Source organism: Porites lutea, chromosome 13, assembly GCF_958299795.1.
Source record: "Porites lutea chromosome 13, jaPorLute2.1, whole genome shotgun sequence".
In the NCBI taxonomy this organism is placed as follows: Eukaryota; Metazoa; Cnidaria; class Anthozoa; order Scleractinia; family Poritidae; genus Porites; species Porites lutea.
The window spans coordinates 22,035,678-22,056,270 of NC_133213.1; the positions used below are offsets into that span (position 1 = coordinate 22,035,678).

Sequence of the window (20,593 nt, forward strand, 5' to 3'; positions counted from 1 at the left end):
AAAACAAAGTCTACAGGCTACCCCAGCCTTTTTTCTCTCCCACGCCCCACTCCACTTTGGAGCCAGTTCGCAGGCTACTGTTTGACTTTTTGAGAAAATGCTTGTCCTCATGGTCAACCCAGTTTCAGCCCAACTTTGTGTTACTGTCACCATTTCATTTGTACTCAAGTCACTGTCTTGAGGCCATGTCCCTTGTCAGAATTTTACACTGACAAGGCCCCAAAAATTTGTAACCCTTTTATTAAATTAATGTATGTTAGACAGTAGCTCATATATTGCTGATCAAATTGGAATTTAGACACACTGGCTTTGTCTATGAGGCCATCCGTATTCTTCACAGATGGCAGAAGAAAATGATTCTATTACCAAGGAAGAAACTAACAACTAAAATGGTAATGATACTCTTAATTTCTGTTTTGCCTATTAGAAGTAACTCTCTGACATGATTATTTGTCTAAACTGACATTTACAAATTATTGTAACTTCCTCGATCAGCATTCCAAAGTGACACTGCAGTCTGTATGATTGTTCATTCTTCTTCAATAAAAGATTTTTAAATATGATTTCATAAAAACGTAGAGCCACCGAGTTGAATCTTAGGCTATGCTCACACTATACGAAATAGCTTTTTGTGGCATCACGAAAATCTATGAGGTATATTGTGAACACCTATCCGATATGTGACTCTCACTTTAGAGATTGACACGGCGTGGCGTGGCAAGGAGCAGGGCAGCGCAGCGCGGTGCAGCTTTGCTCCATCACAGAAGTCGCGCCGTGATGATTGTTCTTGTGTGTGAACGGAAGTCCTATCCGGTATGATCTCATGACGGCGCCAAAATCCGTTACAGTGTGAACATGGCCCTAATTGTAAGAACATGAAACATTATTATATCATGTTTCTTTGTGTCATAATTTTTATTCTTCACTTTCCTCGCTGTTCATAGTGCTCAAGGTGTCAATTAAAAAAATATATTTATAGATAGATAATCTAGAAGCCGAGTAACGAACTTTAACCAGTCTTGTTTAAAGAAGTCTTTCTGTACAGTTGAGTGAGATCAGACACTACACATGCCTTCATAGCAAAAAGGCATCAAAGCCGCCGCAAAATGAGAGGTCATGTTCCCAGTTCCGTAAGCGTTTATTACAAGGTCGGCTTTTTAAAAGATTAGAAAATACAATACAGGGCAAGGACTGACTATTCTAAAACATAATATATCAATATTTGAGCTTACGTTTTCACTCAAGTCATACGTGTATGTATAAGCTTATAAACTTAAAGTTGACTGAACTTTAAGCATCTCAACGGATTCACCTACCTTTTGTTCAAAGCAAAAGGGACTTGATAGTCTAGCACACCTTATTGAAATGCTTGCTAAGGTCCATACGAAACTTTGCCCTCATAGAAAAGGAAACCTAAGAAACGACTTTTGATGATGAGTGTTGCACCATTTCTCGGCTTGGTGAAGAAACAGTATAGCGTGACTGGTGACATTCCTGACTCAGCGGCTGTGCACTTCCTATAGAAAACAACTTCCGGTTCTATAATGAGTACTGAAGCTCCTGAGCTATGAGATAGCCTTCCTTGAGTTAAAAAGTTTATGAATTTAACAACAAGTTTAAACAACTGTCAAAAAAGTTATCTGTCTTATCTTGGTACTCAAAGGCAACAGGGGTCTTTTTTGCATGAGCATGCGCGACCGCTGACTTTTCAAAGAGCACGCGACCAGTGACAGCGACCATGCTGCATAGTCATAGGAACCAAATTGTTCACTTTGAAATCCTGCTTGAGATTGAAATGGTAGCAGGAACTTAAGAAAGACCTTCGTTGTACAAAATAAGTAAAGATCTGTTGATTTAAAGTGGAGACTGATGCGCTGAACGAGGTGAAAGAGCAAGTTACTCAAGGATGTCTGACACGAACATGGCTGCTTGTTGTTGTTTGGCGCTCGACTCGTGTCTTGATTCCCCTTTAAGAACCGCAAAGTTTGGCATAGAATGCATTGCTGATGCGTAGCTACTGAGGAAAATGTTATTTATTTAGTGTTTGTCTATAAATCGGATGTAAATCAGTTTCTCGATGCCGTAGAGGATTACTGTCAATTATTTGTTAATAGCTGATTTAGCCATATTTCGGGAGTGGATTAATAACGATCAGCGGGCGACTACCACGCCGTTTTCAGTTGGAATAGAAAGTTTTTGCCTTAAGCATTTTAGCGATACAAAGTTTGTTTACAGGAAAATTGTAGAACTTCTTGTTTTTGCGTGGACTAACATTGTAAGGCATCCTTTACAGGAATTTGCTTTTCGCCAGAACTTAAATGTTTTAATGATTTTTAACTTTTGGTCGGCATCACATGTTTACTGTACCTCTTGGGAAACCTAACCGTTTGTTTCATCAAAATCGGTCAGAAGATTGGACTTTAATTTCGGCCCTATTGAATGCAGTTTTGACTGTGTCTCATTGATATTCATTTTTTTTTATTGTTCGAGACATACAGAGTGACTACCACCAACATCTCACCAGGTGACTAATCCACGTCTCGTGTGCTCTTAATTTTGTAGCTTTAAAGTGCTGGGAAAATTGTAGAACATATATTAATTCACTGCTGAACTGAACATCGGCTTTCGCGCACTTCGAACCCACTCGCTGAAATTTGCTATAATGTTTTTTTTTTTTTAATATTTCTCTTCCTTTCCGATTTCAAAACAAAGAAAATTGAAAGTGTTTACTTGCATCAACAAACGTTTTTGCACTTTGGTTAGACTTTGATGAGGCCAGCGCAATCCTCCAGGCACTACATATACGCGCGCTGTTGTCCAGGTCAAGTGGGGAGATGAAATTTGATAGTAGCTCGTGTATGTTAAAGCCGGTCTACTTCGCTTTTGTTAATACCATGTTAGAGTTTTTTTTTGCAAACTACACATTTGTTAAATCACGAGCACATTCGCCAAGACCAACGAGCAAAATAGTCGCTATGATACCTTTGAGACGCGCCATTTTGATGAAGACAAATCCTGTGGTGAGCCTCCATGCACATCGCTTGTTCAGCGGTCGCGCATGCTCATGCAAAAAAGACCCCTGTTCTCAAAGGCTTCTTTGTGCATTCGAGGGTTGAGCATTCGAAAGTGCCCCAACCGAGTGAGAGATTGGGAATTACAAAATAAGTGGTCACGCTTCCTGTCACGAAAAGTTAAAGTGAAGTTTAAAAAGGTTTTGCAGGCATGGAAAACTTGAACATTTTTCAAGAGAAAGACGGGGAATTCACGGGACCAAGGCATGCGTTGATTAAAGATGTAAGAATTCCTTTTTATGAACCCAACATAGACAAAGATTTTGAAAAGGATCTAAACCGTTTCGAAACCAGACCAGACGATGTATATGTTGTCAGCTATCCTAAATCAGGTAGGATCATAGTTAAATACCTTGCATGTTGACATTTATTAATACAAAAAATGGTGATATTATCGGTGCATCGTATATCATCTTTTCACAAAATACAACTTTCCGAAAAGTTGTACTCAACTGACATTGAAACTAACGGACGCAACGGCAATAAGCCATCAAGTCTTCTAAAGGGAGTCTGTGCCGACAGACGCTGTGAGCTCGAGTATGTAGCATTATAAAACTTAACTGATACCAGGAGCTCCTGCTGATACCCCCCTTAAGAAACTAGGCCAGTGATCTTCTTCCCCCCCCCTCCCCTCCCCCATTTAAAAAGAGATCTCACAGCTTCATCACCAGAATGAGGTTGGCCGGTAGATGTACTTTATCGTAAGAGGAGTCTTTTACAGGGATATGTTTTTTGCTTCTTCTTCTTTTTGTGTCGTCACGCAACGCTTAGGAATGGATGCTTGCGTGACGACACAAAGGGTGGTAATTAGTGTGCCAAGAGATAGCAATCACTGTATCACATTTTATCGCGTCATTCCCACAGGAACAACCTGGCTTCAGGAAATTGTTTGGCAGGTGTACCATAATGGTGAAATAAGCAAAGAGGGAGTGGAGAGTCGATACCCGCAACTGGAGAAAAGTCAACTCTTTCAGAGGCCTGGGGATGAATCTCAAGCTGCCCTTAACTCTCGACCCAGTCCCCGACTCATCAAATCGCATCTTCCCTATCACCTGATACCAATGAGTGAAAATGAGGCCAATAGAAGCAAATATCTCTACATCGCCAGAAATCCAAAAGATGCCGCCATTTCATTTTATCATTTTGTCAGCAGTTTTGGCCCCGCCAGCCATTTTAGTGGAACTTGGGAGTTCTTTGCAAAACTGTTAATTGAAGGCAAAGGTATAAATTCTCTAAAATACCTACTTGAATATGCAGATATTGACTATAAATTTATGCAGCCCGAGAAAGGCTAAAAGTTGCTAAAAGACTGTTCCATTCATCTGATATTTTCTCCGGTTTTTTCCCTTGAACATCTACGATTGAAAAACCCATTTTAGGAGAGATCAGAAAATCTTTCGTTTACCCAACATATAATTTTACAGCGCCACTTTTATTATATGCCTCCGCAAAGATTAAAAAGCAATGCTCAAGATAGCCTTAAAAGACCTTCAGTATTTAACGCATTTGAGAGAACAGGAGGCTAAGTGTCCCTGGAGTATTTCCCTTGCGCCTAATGCTTTCTAGTACGTCATATTCTTTGGAACAAAATTACTGCAATGTTGGATATAGACTAACTGTTATATAGACTAGGAAACAGTAGGTTTTTTCTCCTCATAATCGGTTTTTAAAGGCGCGATGCGGGTGAGTCTCACTTTTTTTTTTCAACCTCTAGGGCGTTTGTTTCCTGATCTACTCGAAAATACGGGCTGTTTTTGCAGTCTATGTAGGCTACATCATTTTAACAACCATATATTTCCAAACATTGCCTCAATGCTAAATTGCTGCTGGTTTCTTTGTAGGAGCGTTTGGTTTTTGGCCTGATCATGTTTTACCATGGTGGGAACACAGAAACGAGCCACATATTCTGTTCCTTAAATTCGAGGATTTGAAGAAGGTAAGTAAACTGTGATGTTTTTGTTACATGTACTTTTTTCTAACACCCAACAGCGAACGTCCAAGAAACACTAGTGAAGATGTTTTTACTGCTTAAATTCCTTTCATCGTTGAACCTGACCGATTATATAAAAGCTGATGCTAGAGAAATTTAAGAATCAGTTTATAATCTTCAGGCGCTTCGTACTTCGCATAGAACAAAGCGCGAAACGCGACTGACTGGTGACGAAGCGCAATAAACCATGGGAAGGAGAAAGAAGAGAGGCGAAGCGCCGTCTCGCCCGTTTACTCCTTCCCGTCTGAGTACGAGGCAAATGTTACCACTAGTCGGCAAGAGATTTCGCGTTAGACTGGGTCAGTTCTGTGTTCAATAGCCCACGTTCGATGAATGTTTAAATTGTGACACTATCGGATGCTGTTACAAGGTTGCGCAGAGAACAGAGTCAAAAGTCCTTTCCCAAAACACGTCCCATAGTGCAATTCGACACAACTTTGACCCAGTCTCACGAATATCCTCAAAATGGCCAATGTTTTTATTTATTGGTTATTATCATCATCATCATTATTGCCACCACCACCACCATTATCATTATCATCATCACCATCGTCACCTTTATCATCATCATCATCATCATCATTATCATCATCATCATCATCATCATTATCACCAACACCACCATCACTATTACTATTATTTATTTGTTTATGTATTTATTTATTTTATATTTGTACTGGAATCTGTTATAGGACCTATACAGTAATGTTGAACGGATCAGCAAGTTTCTCGGAATCAACCTCCCAGATGATATGATCGCCAGAATTGCCCATCAATGCACGTTTGGTGAAATGAAGAAAAACGCCGCCAATTTTAAAGTTGATAATAATCCCTCTAAACCAAGTTTTCTTCGCAAAGGTGAAGTTGGAGGGTGGAGGAGTCAATTCAGCGAAGAATTAAACAGACAGTTTGATGAGAGGCTGTTTTCCAAGATAAAAGGAACAGGATTGGAATTTGAGTTTGGAGATTAAGTTTTATTCTTTCTCGCAAGACACGGTCGAGGGACTTAGAAGGGAATTAACCAAGCAGTTTAGTAAAAATGTATTTATGTTTGATTGTGCTAAATATTCACTATGAAATTTTTAACGTAATGGAAAAATCAAAGCCTCATGAGAAAAATTCAATATGGTTCCTAAGCATAATAATTCAAAGTTACATCGACCAGAGAAGAACTTTGAAAACTCTTTAAGCTGAACTTTTTAAATAAACTCAAATTATTGGAGTTTTAGAAACTTGTGCAGTTCCCACTTTAAAAACGAGAGGGCCGAGTTTATGTTCGCAAAGAATTCTGGGACTGTTAAAAGGAGCGGAAAAATTGACCAATTAGGCTGATTAATCAACAGGACGGGAACGTCAGTTGGCATCAGGAAAGCAGGCGGAACGGACTTAACGCGACTTCCAGAGCCCAATTTGCGGCTCTGCCATTGGTCAAGGTTGTTCTTTATTCAGCGCGTGCCGTCGTTAACTGACGTTACCGTTCTGTTAGTAAATAAGCTGACAGGCGCGTACCCAGTAACGATTCCAGAAACAATTGCAGTCTTCCAGTCCCCTTCTTGTTACTAAAGTGGCGAATACGCTAACCTCGTTCCCAGGCTTCTCTCCTACCCGTCGCTAAGGACCGAGAGAGAATAGGTAGGAGAGAGAGCCTAGGAACGAGGCTGGCGAATACGCTACTGAATGTGGAGAAACAACCAATGGTAGGTCGAGTCTTTGTTAACACTTTACAGGATCAATAATTATTTTTGTGCACGGCACTATTGTATAAACAGCAACGACAAAAAGTAACTCAAAACCGATACGGTGCAAACAGCATAATCACTTTCGCGAGAGCTTCGTCGCGTCGCCACAGGATATCAGCTGAGCCACAAAAATCGTGCCAAACTGGCGCTTCTTGTATGAACAAAATGCCAATCCGGTAAGGTTTTCAAGATGACACGAATGTTATCCATTTTCGTGTGAATGCAGCCTTAGTGACCGGCATTTCTTGCAGCTGGGAAAATTTGTTCAGTATTACGGAGGTAGTTGCACCCTAACGGGCGTTTTTAATCATGTTGAAATGGCATCAAGACTGTTTTTTTTTTAGCTCAGTTTGTTTGACTGTAATTTTCAAGTAGTTAAACCACATGCCAGTACTCTAGAGAATTATTTCCTTTAAATCTTATCTTATTCGACTGCACACGGACCCATAATTCATGAAAAGACAAAGTACCCACTTCACTTCACTTCACTTCACCCCCTACTAATTATATACCAGTGCTAATCAAAAAGACCCACTCCGATAGCTGTTCAGGGCTTTTAAGGTCTAACTGGCACACAAACGCTATGTTTTGAAAGTCCGTTGGACCAGGTTCGTACTGTGTTCCATCGACATCCATAGCATCAGTCAACCAGACTAATCACGGCTTTCCTAGCTGCGTCGTCCATGTCATCTGCAGGGATCAGCGGCATCCCGCTCTCGGTTAGAATGTGTTTAGCTTTTTCCACGTTCGTTCCTAGAAATCAGAACAAAAATGACAATAAGGTGACTTGTTGGGATTCATGTTTTGTTTTGTATACCTGTAAAATTACACGCTGGTTCAAGGAACAAAATAGACGGGTGGAAACCTTAATGTCGTAGCTACTTAGAAAGACTCTACCATATTTCGACCAACAACAATTTGAATTCTGTCCCCTTTGAATACAAACTTATGATCCACTTAAAAGCAAGGTAAGACCATTTCACCTAATTATCAAATACTTAATGGTCATGACAAGGTTTAGCTGTATGCCATGGCACTGGTCTGTGTTGGAAATCTTTGCGCAATACCGACACCATCTTTTCACAGAACAAATAGGGAGATAAGTCATAAATTATTTACCATCAATTTCGGTTAAATCAGCTCGTGATACAAATGCGCGGCAAATCTTTCTTTTAGACTTTCAAAGAATGTGACCAAGCAAAGTATCTTGCCATTTAGTTACAAGTGGGGTGATATAATTATTTGTGAAGCTTAAGCCCCCTAGACATCGTATAACGCTTAGCTCAGTCGGTCACGATCATATTTTAACATTTACGCTTCGTTTTCACTAGACATACACGAAATAGTGTTATCCACCTTTTGAATAATGCCTGTTCCCTCCCTCTCCCTCCCCCACGAGTTATTTTAGCCTCTCCAGACTCTCCTCAGTCTTTCTCCACGTTCAAAATCAAAGATGGCAGGCGACACCTCGCCTTCAAAAAACAAACCCGTTTTCAAATCAAACAACACGCGTATATTACCTGTGAAAAAGTATCTATTTATCTAATTCACGCTTACCTTCTAACCTCACTATCACAGGAACTTGTACATTCAGCCTTTTGTAAGCAGAAGTTATTCCATTCGCGACAATTGAGCAGTCAACGATTCCACCAAATATATTCACCATTATTGACTTGACCTGTGAGCGAAAACAATGGGAAAGCAACAACATAAAATAGTATTAGAGAAAACAATTATTTGAAATACTTGCACAAGGAAGTTAAACCGGCTTCCGTAGCATGGTACAGGTTGGACAAAAGCTGGACAAAATTTCCTTGCTAGTGAAATTCTTTTTGCAAAATGAAGTACCGTGGGAAAGTACTGACAAAGAGGTTTCATTTGAATGATTACAGCGTAGGATTTTATCGAGACTCAAAAGTAAGAACAACCTTGTACAGCATAATAAACGGTACCACAGGAAAGTACTACTCAGTAGCTTTTATCACACAACAGGATTTCATCCACAGACTCAAAAGTTAGAACCATCTTGTACAGCATAATGAACAGTACCACAGGAAAGTACTGCTCAGTAGCTTTTATTTAAATGGTAACACAATAGGATTTCATTCAAAAACTAAAAAGTTAAAACCATCTTGTACAGCATAATAAACAGTATCACCGAAAGTACTGCTCGGTAGCTTCATTTGAATGGTCACAACACAGGATTCCATCAAAAAACGTAAGAGATGAAACCATCATGAAAGACTTCACCATTAACTCTGGCAGTGAAGGGGTTATCTGGTCTTATACTTACTCGCGGGTCCTTTGTTACAATGTTGAAAGCTTGAAACACTCCCTCCTCTTGCACTCCTCCCCCGAGGTCCAGAAAATTAGCCGGGGTACCCCCGTGAAGTTTGATAATGTCCATAGTTGCCATTGCTAATCCAGCACCATTCACTAAAGAAGGGAGTTAGTAGGAACCGAAGATAAAAGTAACTGCTGTACTCTCCCTACTCACCCATGCGAACGACAAGCCTGCCTAGCAAGGAAAGTAAAGTCCCCGGCTCTAATCGGGGGGGGGGGGAGTGGGCGCAACTTAAATAACATGACCCCTCTTAATACACATACCTTTTCCACAACCATCATCATCGTCATCGTCATCGTCATCGTCATCGTCATCGTCATCATCACCATCATCATCATCATCATCAACAACATCATCACACCGACCAAGAGCTTATTCAAGAACCCCACCCTAACCCCAAATCCCTGAGTAAATAACAGGAATGGCCTGAACCAACGTTCGCTTATTATATATCAATGAGCATTCTTTACAGCCACCGATGTTATATTCTTACCAAGACAAGCAATATTTCCATCCAGGCCGATATAATTGAGGTCATATTTTCCAGCTTCCACTTCACGAGGGTCACTCTCGCTGTGATCTTCCATAGCGAACACTTCTCTCTGCCGGAACTTGGCGCTGTCATCGAAGTTAAACTTGGCGTCGAAGCACACAACTTAAAGAATGAAACAAAACACTTTCCTTTTACCCTTTCATACTACCCACCTAACTGCGTCAGCGACGGACAACGACCAGAAGGGGATTTTCTTTGCATTTTTTGGCAGTGGTTTTGCTCAAATTTCCGGAAAAATCGTTTCTTTTAAAGTAAAGACACTTAACGGTATAATTAACAATTATTCCTCGAGCCCCAATGGGCTGTTGACTCAGAGACCATGAGGGCGAGAGGAATAATTGTTTTAGTAAAATCAAAAAAACATCGAGAATAATTTTTTTTTAGTTAAAAGCTAGACTTTAAGCCTTTTTTGAAGCCAAAAAGCCCGCGGTTTTCGCTACTAGGGAGCTATAACATAGCCTAGTAATAACTCAACCAATCAGAACGCAGCATTGATAATAGACCACTAGTTGATTTTACTAAATATGGTAACGTCAAGACACAAAAACTGGAAAAGGCCTCACTTCTGGATGACGTCCGTCGCTCAAAAACGCTTGTCCTTTAACTCCCCAATGTATGCGAGGTGGTCCCAGGGAGATCTCATAACTTCAGTAAATTTAGAGCTCTCCCATTGTGGTCAAGTCATTTCAATCACGTTGCCTCTCACGTTCGATTGCTAAAAGCCTTTTTGTTACCGACCCTCCCTTCCCTCTGCATCAAATTTTTCCACCGAGGAATTCAACGTGATGGAACCTGGAGTTTGCCGTTCACAGCGTTGTCATGTTACCTTCTGCGCTCGGTTGCGGCTCACACAGACGTTTCAGACACCTTTCTCACACTAATGTAATGCAACAAGTTTAAAAGGAAAAATACGACGCAGATCTTTGAGTGAAGTTAAGGAGGCAAATCTCCAACACTGTGTTCGAATACCTTTTCCATCGGGTGTTTCTCCAAAAGGATTGATTTCCACCTGTGTTGCATCGACTTTAAGGAAGAGTTTGTAAAGCAACTTGATCTGCTCAGCTGCCTGTGGAATGTGAAGGGGACAAAAACATCAGATGAGAAAACTTACTCAGGCTTGTACAGTGTTCTCCCTAAATTTTAGCTCAGCAGGTAAGTGACCATTCTTGACCAGTAAGGCCAAAAATATGCACCTGAGGCGCACATTTTAAACGCCTCAAAAAAAAAATGCGAATGAAGGCTACCTTTGCCGCTAGGGTCAATTTAGTAACACAAGTCGCGGAAGTCGCGAACTTTTCCTGCTGGTCGAGAAAGTCTAGAAATACATTGAGACAGAAGCCCACGAAAAAATTGTTAGCCTGCATTGCTTCAAAAGGTACCAGCCAGCATTTAATTAAAGTAATCAGAGAGAATAGCTGTGTATCCTTTTTGTTTTTCCGTATTAATTTACAGTCGAACCTCTCTAATACGGACACCGAACGGACAAAGCAAAATGTCCGTATTAGAGAGGTGTCCGTATAAAAGAGCTCACTATGATGACGTTACTGTTATGACTCCACTTACAGTTTTAAGTGTTCAGTGGCAAAAACCAGGCTCACACTCGTCATTGAACTGCATTAAAAGTTATTAATTCACAGTACAAAGATACCGCAGGGGCGGATCCGGATCTTCAGATAACGGGGTGCCCGGTCATCCAGACCCTGACTAAGGTGGGGAGGCGGACTCAAAATTTTTTTTCGGCCCTTCGGGCCTCAGTTTAGTCTAAAAATAAGGGGGGGGGGGGGGCAGGGCCCCTGGGCCCCTCCCCTGCATCCGCCACTGTACTGTCTTTCAGTAGCATACAACATTGTACATCTCAGCTACAGACAAATTACTGTTTTAAAACGAAATGAGTAACAGCGCAATGCTGTATGTAAAAAGTTGTAACGTAAAGCACAATTCTGAAAGCGTCTTTCGCTATTTTGCATATCTTCGTTGTTTAAGCCAAGTACATGGAACTATTTACACCTCAAAACGAATAAACTTGTATCAAAACAACTTGTATCGAACGACCGGGGACCTCATACATTCATTATTTCATTGTATTAGCTTTCTTAGAAGGTTCTAAAGTCATTCCATGCTACTTTCTACATTACATTCTTTATTACCTGTTCTAACATTGGTCCTTTAAATTCCAATTTGTCTGCAAGATATCTGGCATCTACATCAGGAATTCCTTTGAAAATGTCAACAGCTAACTGTTAAGAGACAATGTAATAACAAAAATGAATAAACTATTATACAAAGAAATCTTATCATGCTTATGATTAATTAACAAAAACCTGCACACTTCATGCTAATGCTGACTTCTAGGTATTTTCACCGTCTTCTCCTTTCTTGTTCTGTTCCTTATTTACACGTAGTTTAGTCCTAAACAGTGTCATTCTGTCCTTGCACTGGATTACACAAATAATCAAAGAAGTTCTGTAACGTCTTTGTACAGTTGTTAAGCTATATTATTTTTGTCTACCCTGCGAGGAAGTGTGCCTCGAGAGAACGCGCGAGCGAGGGGCGAAGCACAAGCGTCTCCTTTCGCGTGCAGCTTTCGGGTGACTTCTCGCAACTTCCCCAAATAGAGAGATCACTCACAGGCTAAATTTTGTCCCACAGGGGAACAGTTCCTGAGATTGTTGTCATGACAACTCGCCTCAACATAAAACAATAATTAGACGGCTAAGTAACTACGAGGGCAATGGCAATGAACATAGCATTAAAAATGAATTTGCTTTTTATCAAACTCATTGCTTTTACTTAAGCTCTGAAAAATTTCTAAATGCAGGCAAATTTTCCTGGAGTTGGATTCTCCAAAGCGGTAACTTTATTCAGAAAGACAAGGAAAATTCATCATTATATGTTCACATTCTCCAAAAGCATCACATTTCACTTCAAAGTCGTGCATTGGATCTCAAAGAAATGTACCAAAAAGGATAATACAAGTGCAAAGATGTTTTTTGCTTATACAACCATAATTTTTGATCTTCTCATTGCTGTTGTTTTCATGGCCATTCATTAAGCTCCCTATTATCTTATCTAAACTGGCCGCTTAATCAATAACTGTAGCATATCTCTTTCACGCACATGTAAAATTACCTTGTGTATATGTTCAGGAGTGGTCTTTGCTACTTCTTCAATGTCCATTCCTCCTTTTGGACTTGCGACTATCACAGGTCCTTGGAATGCTCTGTCCATCAGTATAGCAAGGTATGTCTCCCGGGCAATGTCATAACTCTCTGCAACCATCACCTGATTAGAAACAAGTCATACAATGGACAAAGTAAGGCAAAGAAACCATTTTTCATCCCTATCCTAGAATACCGTAAAATTCTGAAAATAAGCCCCGGGGCTTATATTTTTCAAAGACTCTTTTTGAGGGGCTTATGTTTGGAGGGGCTTATGTTTGGAGGGGCTTATCTATGGAGGGAAATTTGCGTTTCAAAATCGACTGGGCTAGTCTTATAGTTGGAAGTTAATTTACAATTTTTGCCTTGTATTTGAGGGCAATTTTCCAAGTACACGGCTCCGGGGGGCTTATGTTTGGAGGGGCGATTTAATGGAGGGTTTTCTGTGTTACCGGTTTGGGGGGCTTATACTTGGACGGGCTTATACATGGAGGGGCTTATTTTTGGAATTTTACAGTAATTTTTAACAATTACATGTATTGAATGAGGCTAAGTATGATGTGAAGCATTATGGAGATCAAGGAAAGTGTTATCCATTGAAGCTGATTAGCCTGGTTAATTGGCCTGGGCGGATAGCACCTCATCCCAAGGGCTCCTTGGTTGCCATAAATTTTTCTGGCATTAATGCTGTACTATTGACATCATTTCCCACAATTATCACAACAGTCTTCCAAACTTAGACAATGCTAGCTGGTTATGAACATTATTATTTTAGCCAGGGGATTTCAGCCAGTAACAAATGGAGAAATGTTTTGAATGAATAATAATATTATTATCATTGAATTCAGCTTTTGTATGATGTGTAGAATCAAGCAGATCAAGGAAAATGTTATCAGACAAGGTAGATAGCAGCCTCTGGGATCTGCATAATTCTTCACATCACACAAATGTCAAATTCGATTTCTTGTTTCTTTTTTGATCCAATATATCTGTATATTCCTTACAAGCTTACCTCCCCTTACACTTGACTGACTTGACTACTTGAAATAACAAAGAAAATTAAAAACAAAATAACTCATTCACCTTGTTCACCAGGACTCCATCTTCAGGTGTCTGTTTTGTGATTAAATTATAGCCTACCATCAGTTCTGTTAGTTCACCAACTTTGTTCGGACTAAAAAAAACAGTTGAAAATAAGTTTACACAAGATTACATTAAGTATTATTATTGATGAGCTCATACTTCGAAAGAAATTATTAAGATTAAGATTTTTACTATACATGAATAATAATTAATCATGTATTATTCATTGTATGAAAGGTGCTCTTAATTAAAAAATCACTTCAAATCCAGGGTCAATTCCACTCTTTGTTTCACCAGTATATTCAAGCCCAATTTTTAAAGACAATTTCTCCCAACTGATTTCCATATATTTCTTTAAAGAACTTATCAGAAGAATTGGACAAATGATCAAAGTATCTCCTCTTTGCCAATCATTTTATTAATTTTTGTAACCAGGCTTTTCTCTTGATAAGGTTTTAATATTGTTGGGCAAAAATTGATGTCACTTGCTTCTTTTGTAATAGAAATTACAGGGTTAATTAACCAAATTCCAATCTACATGCATCTTGCACATTGCCTGGGTAACTGACTTTGCTGTTATTACTTACTCTGTTGTCAAATGCACACCACCCTGCAGACCGCTTGTAAACTTTCCTTTTCCTCTTCCACCAGCCAGGATTTGTGCCTTAAGAACAAACTCTTTTGCATCTAATGAAGATAAAAATAAACAATGTCTCACAGCTTAAAACAAATTTGTCTTCCAGGTTATCCCTCTGGATGGGCAGCTTAATCACTTTCACGAGTTACATTGTTATTGTTGCAAAAAACACAAAATTATATTAAAAAAAAAATTTCACTCACTTAATTCCTTAGCAATTTCTACAGCTTCTTTTGCATTTTCTGCAACTTTGAATCTCTGCACATGGAGACCATTATCGGCCATTAATTTCTTGCTCTGGAATTCTTGAAGGTTTAACCACCTTACAGGCACAACACTTGAAGCTCCAACCTACACAAAAAATTAATAATAAGAAGAAAGCCTAGTGTACATAGATATATCTTTCCAGGATCAATTATTAAGGTTTCTAGGTAACTGACCACCTACCCCTCCCCTAAGTCACAATTTTGCCCTAAGAGAGAAGTAAGCATTAATGTTGGCTTAGGGGAGGGGTAGGTGGGCTTTACTTGATCTTACTTCCCTAGCCAGAGAGGTAATAAAGTTACCACTTGGGAAAAGGGCTTTACTGGACAAAATTTAGATGCCATGTTTAAAACAAATAATGATTTTTTTTCCTCTAGTCACAGACATAAACAGCACATTAAAAGGAGCAGTCATGTACTATAATCACTGCGAATGCAATTTTCTCGAGTTCAAACAAATCTCAACATGTACAGCTGTATTAGCGTACCCTAATAAATTATTCAGCATCATTATGCCATGTTCACTGACTACATCTAATTATATAAAAAATGGCTTGTTGGACTTCAAAGAATGACAAAACATGTGACATTTGACAGCAAATTTCTAATCAGCTTATCTTTTTCATAACATCACCATGTGTAGTCGATAAAAATGGGCGAAAATGGCAAGCCAGTGAAGAGCAGCTTTTTTCGTTCAAAAGTGTTTGAAAAAAAAGGAAAATCAAAGGAACATGGTGAACACGCCCTTCACCCCCTACCCGCCCCCTTTTTCTTGACTGAGGGTTAGGCAAGCTCTGAGACCCTCAAAAAGAAGATCGAAGACGTCGAAATTTCAATCAAAAACATAACCCTGCAACTTATTAAGGCGTATATTATAGCTTCGAAGTGGCAGGATATATTGCATTTTAGCTGCAAATCGACTAATTGGAAGTAACTGCCTCTTGTTTACGCAATTTTTTTTACCGCTTGTCTACTAGTTTGCCACGCACGAACACAATTTCTGCACTGTCCATTCAAGAATTCCAACTTTTGGATATTTCCACGCTGCCTCAACATTTGTGTTTGGTAAATACAGCCATAAAATAAATATCCAAGTATAAAATATACCTGCGGAGATCGAAGCCAAGATCTTCTGGCTATGCCTGCGCATTTTCTGCAAAACGATGTTATGTTACAAGACCGAGAGAAGGCGGCCATCTTGAATTCGGAGAGAACTTTTAAGAACATGCGCTCATAAGAAAGTGCAGGGCAAAATTACTGTGGGCGCGTGAAATTCTTAACGCGACGTTGAAAAGGGAAACGTGAACGAAAACAGCGCGTGAGTGTTCTAAGAACCAATCAACACGAGAAAAAGATCAAAGGCAGTGATTTCTAGTAGAGATCTGTACATAAATTTGAGAGATTTTTACCAGCTGCTTGAAGAAGTTTGATCAAGTTCAGATGGTTGGATACCTTGCGTTGGATTAGCCAGTCCAGCATTTCGTCACACTGCAAACAATTGAATATCTGAGTTATCCAAGTGTTTATGATATTGCAATGTTATAACCAAGCATGTACGATGGAATGGACAAGCCGTTATTTGGCGAAGCAAGGCCCAGGGTATGTGCAATTTCGCAATGTTTTGGAGTCGTAAATGCGCGGAAGTGTTTAACAGAGAGGTCACGAGCTTTTGCCATACTACGTAATTGTGTGCAATAAAACTCCGGTAAAATAACGAAAAGTTACCGTTTATTGTGACGGGAGTACATACTTAATATCGACGTCCAATAACTGGGCCAAAAAAAATACCAGAGTGTTTGTTGTGCCAAAGGGGCTAATTACATGTAAGCTTATGAATCGATATTCCGCTGAATAGTATATCCTTTCATAGTAATAATTTCTTTGTTTACTGGAAGTCAGTGATTTGAGCAAAACTTGAGTGCACCTTTTTATTTTTTCATGTAAAGTAGGGAAATTCTGACGAAAAAATATTTGAAAATCTAAAAATTTATTTTTTTATACTGGTAGTTTATATTATTTGATACAAGAATTTGTTGTCAATTGCCACTTCAGTGTTACTAAATAAGTGGCATACATGTGAGTTGACCTCAGATTTATGAAGAATTATTTTACCAGAGCAATAACATTAATTTCGTACTGTGAATGTTAGATGCAATTGTAAAATTATGCTATTAAACTTTTTTTTCTTTGCTTTTCCTGAAAGGTTGCTTGTAATGCGGGCTATACTTCAACACATCCTGCTCATTAACATTGTTTTCTGTTGTTTGTTAAATTTTACTTTTTATTGACTTATTGTTCCTCTGTGTTGGCAGGATCGATACTTGAATTATTTCATTGGAGGTGCTACCGTCATTTTAGTTTCTGTAAGTACTATCTTAGGCCAGAAAAGCAAAACACTCATGTATTGTATCCTCATTTTTCAAAAGATACAAGTAACATACACTGTATCAGTACATGAACCATTAAAATGTAAATGTATTACACTAGTTTACATCTTAAGTCAGCAATAATTTTGTTTTGCGATAGACCATTTTACAGTTGTGGACTTAGTACCCTAGCCTTTGGGTGAATGTGAGGCTGACGGTGGCCTTGTTTTGATACAAACCTCCTTTGCTTTGTTATGGAAATTGTCCTTGAAAAAATACTGGTTAGCATACGAATACCTTGATTAACATAATAAAGCAGGAAGGTTTGTATCAAAACAAGGTCACCGTTAGCCTCCCTTCTATCCATAACTGTAAAATGGCCTATTCTTGAGTCTCATAATGCAAGCCACTCGAATCTTGAGTCACATTCAGAAATACCGCTTTATTAAAGAGCCAGCTGCTAGCTAATTTTACTGATTGAAAGAGAGTTTATCACTGGCTTAAATTATTCTGGAAAACAAAACCACGGAGTAATTGACTAATAAATATCACGTGTAAAGCCTTGTTGGTTCCTTAGTTTTTCAGTCCTAAACATGATAATATTTTATCCTTCTTTTCCAGGAGACACTTATTAGTTCATTGATTTTCCCGGACTTTCCTCCTGCTGCCATAAATGTATTTCTTGCCTTTATCATTGCATTAATCTGTGTATCAGAACTTACGCTGGTGAGTAGAATCTTTAAGGAAAATTTGAAAGCAATTGATATTTACTTACATGTAGCAGATACTTTTCCCAGTAATCTGATTGTTCAACTTTGTCTAAGTAGCCCCGGGTTACAGTAGTCGCACCATATAAACTGCCAGAAAACTGCTACATTACCAGGTCAAACTTCTCAAGATTACTCAAGACAGATCCTTGCTATAATGAAGTTGCCACCTTCCACAAGTTTGTGCTTGTGAGTGCTCATGGTGATTGATACTTAGATCATATACCAAGACCTAGATTGTATACCAAGGCCTACGGAGACAGAGCATGCGCTGTTCATGCACCAAGAGAATGGAACTTAATACCCTATGAAATTTGGAATTCCAACACCATCTCGAGTTTTAAAAGATCACTTAAGACATACTTGTTTACTAAATTCTGTAATAACAGATCATTGTTTCTATAGATTTGTATATAATAAAATAGTTTAATAGTTTTTTTAGTTTTTATTTTTTCCTTTTTTTTACTCATTATAAATATAATTAGGATATGGCTGTAAATTTGTAAATATTTATCAATAATGTTTTTTACATGACTGTAAAGCTCCTTGAACATAGGATAAGAGCGCTATAGAAATAAAGTTATTTATTTATTTATTTATTTATTTTATTTATACCTATAGCAGAAAAGTCATAAGCAGCATTTTGCCCTCCTTGCTAATCCAAATTCATTTTCTTGACAAGTGGTCTCTTTTCTTTTCTTTCCAGATATATTGGTACAGACAAGGTGATGTTGATCCCAAGTTTAGAAAGATGATTTACTTCAACTCATTCACAACTGTTTTGCTTTGCATATGTGCAAATGTTTACTTTCACAAAAAATGGACTAATTGTCCTGACAATAGCTGACTTTTTAAATTCGAGAACAGTATTTTAATAATTATAACAATTATAATAATAATTATTAATGATTAATTAATATTTGTATCATATACAAGGCTGTACTCTAGCAGCACCTGATGGCCCCTGGCACCTTAATTTTGCTCCTGGGCAACTAGAAAATCATAGCACATGTATTTTTATGGAAATCATAGGTTATAGGCACCCGGGATTTTAAAGGTCCTGAGCACAGGGATCCCTGCAATATCCCTTAGAACACAGCCTTGTTATCTCTTTAACAGCCTGAGGCTCTTCTGAAAATGGAGTTTTCAATTATAGTTGGTTAAGGGTTGGATGAACAAATGAATTCTCTCTTGGTGCAGACAGATCAAAAAAGCATTCAAATGCAGCATCCAAAACATAGGCTAAAATCCAGTGTGGAATGAGTAAAAACGGATTTTTTGTAAAACTGCTTTGATAATAAATCATGTTAAACAGCGTATAATGTATAAATGCATTCATATTATACATGTAGTAGACATTTTGCTTTTAAATGTGCAGTACTTACTTACGTGTATGTATAAGGAATGAGCACAAAGTGTTGTTTTTGTTCTCTTCCTTGACCCTGGTAGAATGGATGCACATGCATGAATGCTGTGACATAATTTTACCACTGAGTATGAAGTATCTTTTTAAGCCATGAAAAAATGAGAAATTCCATACAATGTGGTTCCCTGTTCTTGGTACTAAAGTGGGTAGCGACGCGAAGTAAAGAAAGAACGAAGCAGACAAGATGGCAGTCCAGGAGAGACGAGAGGACAATAATAATGATTAATAATTAATTAATATTTGTATCCTAACCAAGGCTGTGCTCTTGCAGCGCCCAATGGTTTGTGTCTGCTATACCCCTTAACCTCATTCCCAGGGTCATGGGACAAGATTTGTGAATGTGCCAAATGACTGCCTCTAGGTCTCTGAGAGTGCCTCAGGTTTTAGCTTGATGGGAAATGATGTGCAAATATAACGACTAAACAGGTCTTCTTGTCGAGCGCAGAAATATCATGTAATTGTTGTAGGCAACATGGACACCTGTTGTTAAATTCTTTGCAAAGAACAGAAACATGATTAGAAGAATCCTCCATTCTCATTACTTTTTTGTCCCGTTTTTTCCTTCTTCCTCTTCTTCTTCTTTCTTTTTTTTCTTTTTGTTCGTTCTGCTCTCAATTTCGCGCCGCTTTCCACTACCTACAGAAAGTCTATAGCTGGTAGCCGGCTTCTTTCGGACGAAGAGGCTTTTTGCTGTCATTCACAGCAACATGATTTGCACATTAATTTTTTTCAAAGAATACCAAAAAAACTGGTCCGTTTCGTTGTTTTTTATATATAATTGACAGAGCCAATTTTAAAAAAATGTATTTCCAAATGACACTTGCTTTCATAATAAAATAGATAGCTAGAAAAAAAAGTTCCTACGCAATTATCTTAGCAACTCTATGTATCAACAGTAAAAATAAAGTACGTTTCTTAATTTTTCGTCTGTTTCTCTCGTTCTATCACTATCACTGTCAGGATTAGTGCTCATTTCAAAATTATTAACATCTGTTGACAGTTTCGGGCCTAGACCAGGTAAATGGGTTGTGGTGGCCTTGAATTTATGCTGGTGGAGGGCGAGAAATGAACCCACGAGTCACGAGGCTTCATTCACTCGTCTTGCGTGGCTCTGAGGAAAGAACGATGACCGTTTGCGAGTCTACATCAAAGTACAGTAAATTCTGAACATTTTTACATCCCGCCCATGCCTAGTC

The 20,593-nt window shown here is 38.7% G+C and overlaps 3 protein-coding genes across 3 annotated transcripts; 2 read left to right on the forward strand and 1 right to left on the reverse strand.

Annotated features, from left to right (window-relative positions):
* Positions 1-3,218: 3,218 nt before the first annotated feature.
* LOC140922966 (sulfotransferase 1C2A-like) lies at positions 3,219-6,032 on the forward strand. The gene is made up of 4 exons (XM_073373012.1): positions 3,219-3,403; positions 3,936-4,292; positions 4,913-5,007; positions 5,754-6,032. Exons 1-4 carry the CDS (start codon positions 3,223-3,225, stop codon positions 6,030-6,032), a joined length of 912 nt encoding a protein of 303 aa, XP_073229113.1. The 5' UTR covers positions 3,219-3,222.
* Positions 6,015-16,041, reverse strand: LOC140922965 (succinate--CoA ligase [GDP-forming] subunit beta, mitochondrial-like). Its single transcript, XM_073373011.1, has 11 exons — positions 15,946-16,041; positions 14,779-14,926; positions 14,526-14,625; positions 13,939-14,029; positions 12,827-12,979; positions 11,845-11,934; positions 10,667-10,763; positions 9,638-9,799; positions 9,094-9,236; positions 8,358-8,478; positions 6,015-7,553 (listed from the first exon to the last, which is right to left on the reverse strand). Exons 1-11 carry the CDS (start codon positions 16,033-16,035, stop codon positions 7,441-7,443), a joined length of 1,308 nt encoding a protein of 435 aa, XP_073229112.1. The 5' UTR covers positions 16,036-16,041; the 3' UTR covers positions 6,015-7,440.
* An 85-nt stretch (positions 16,042-16,126) lies between these two features.
* Positions 16,127-20,226, forward strand: LOC140922680 (transmembrane protein 243-like). The gene is made up of 4 exons (XM_073372672.1): positions 16,127-16,437; positions 17,151-17,201; positions 17,826-17,930; positions 18,678-20,226. The coding sequence occupies exons 1-4, from the start codon at positions 16,390-16,392 to the stop codon at positions 18,816-18,818; spliced, it is 345 nt and encodes a 114-aa protein (XP_073228773.1). The 5' UTR covers positions 16,127-16,389; the 3' UTR covers positions 18,819-20,226.
* The last annotated feature ends 367 nt before the right edge of the window (positions 20,227-20,593 follow it).

What these genes read in the sequence shown, in the direction of transcription:
- LOC140922966 (XM_073373012.1), top strand. Translation starts at nt 3,223, where the DNA reads ATGGAAAACTTGAACATTTTTCAAGAGAAAGACGGGGAATTCACGGGA. An exon ending in TGTCAGCTATCCTAAATCAG is followed by an intron (nt 3,404 to 3,935) that starts GTAGGATCATAG and finishes TCATTCCCACAG; the next exon opens with GAACAACCTGGCTTCAGGAA. An exon ending in AATTCGAGGATTTGAAGAAG is followed by an intron (nt 5,008 to 5,753) that starts GTAAGTAAACTG and finishes AATCTGTTATAG; the next exon opens with GACCTATACAGTAATGTTGA.
- LOC140922965 (XM_073373011.1), bottom strand. Translation starts at nt 16,035, where the DNA reads ATGGCCGCCTTCTCTCGGTCTTGTAACATAACATCGTTTTGCAGAAAA. An exon ending in ATGGAGTCCTGGTGAACAAG is followed by an intron (nt 12,980 to 13,938) that starts GTGAATGAGTTA and finishes GTTTCTAATCAG; the next exon opens with GTGATGGTTGCAGAGAGTTA. An exon ending in AGAAACACCCGATGGAAAAG is followed by an intron (nt 9,800 to 10,666) that starts GTATTCGAACAC and finishes TCATTCTTTAAG; the next exon opens with TTGTGTGCTTCGACGCCAAG.
- LOC140922680 (XM_073372672.1), top strand. Translation starts at nt 16,390, where the DNA reads ATGTACGATGGAATGGACAAGCCGTTATTTGGCGAAGCAAGGCCCAGG. An exon ending in CTACCGTCATTTTAGTTTCT is followed by an intron (nt 17,202 to 17,825) that starts GTAAGTACTATC and finishes CTTCTTTTCCAG; the next exon opens with GAGACACTTATTAGTTCATT. An exon ending in GTGTATCAGAACTTACGCTG is followed by an intron (nt 17,931 to 18,677) that starts GTGAGTAGAATC and finishes TTTTCTTTCCAG; the next exon opens with ATATATTGGTACAGACAAGG.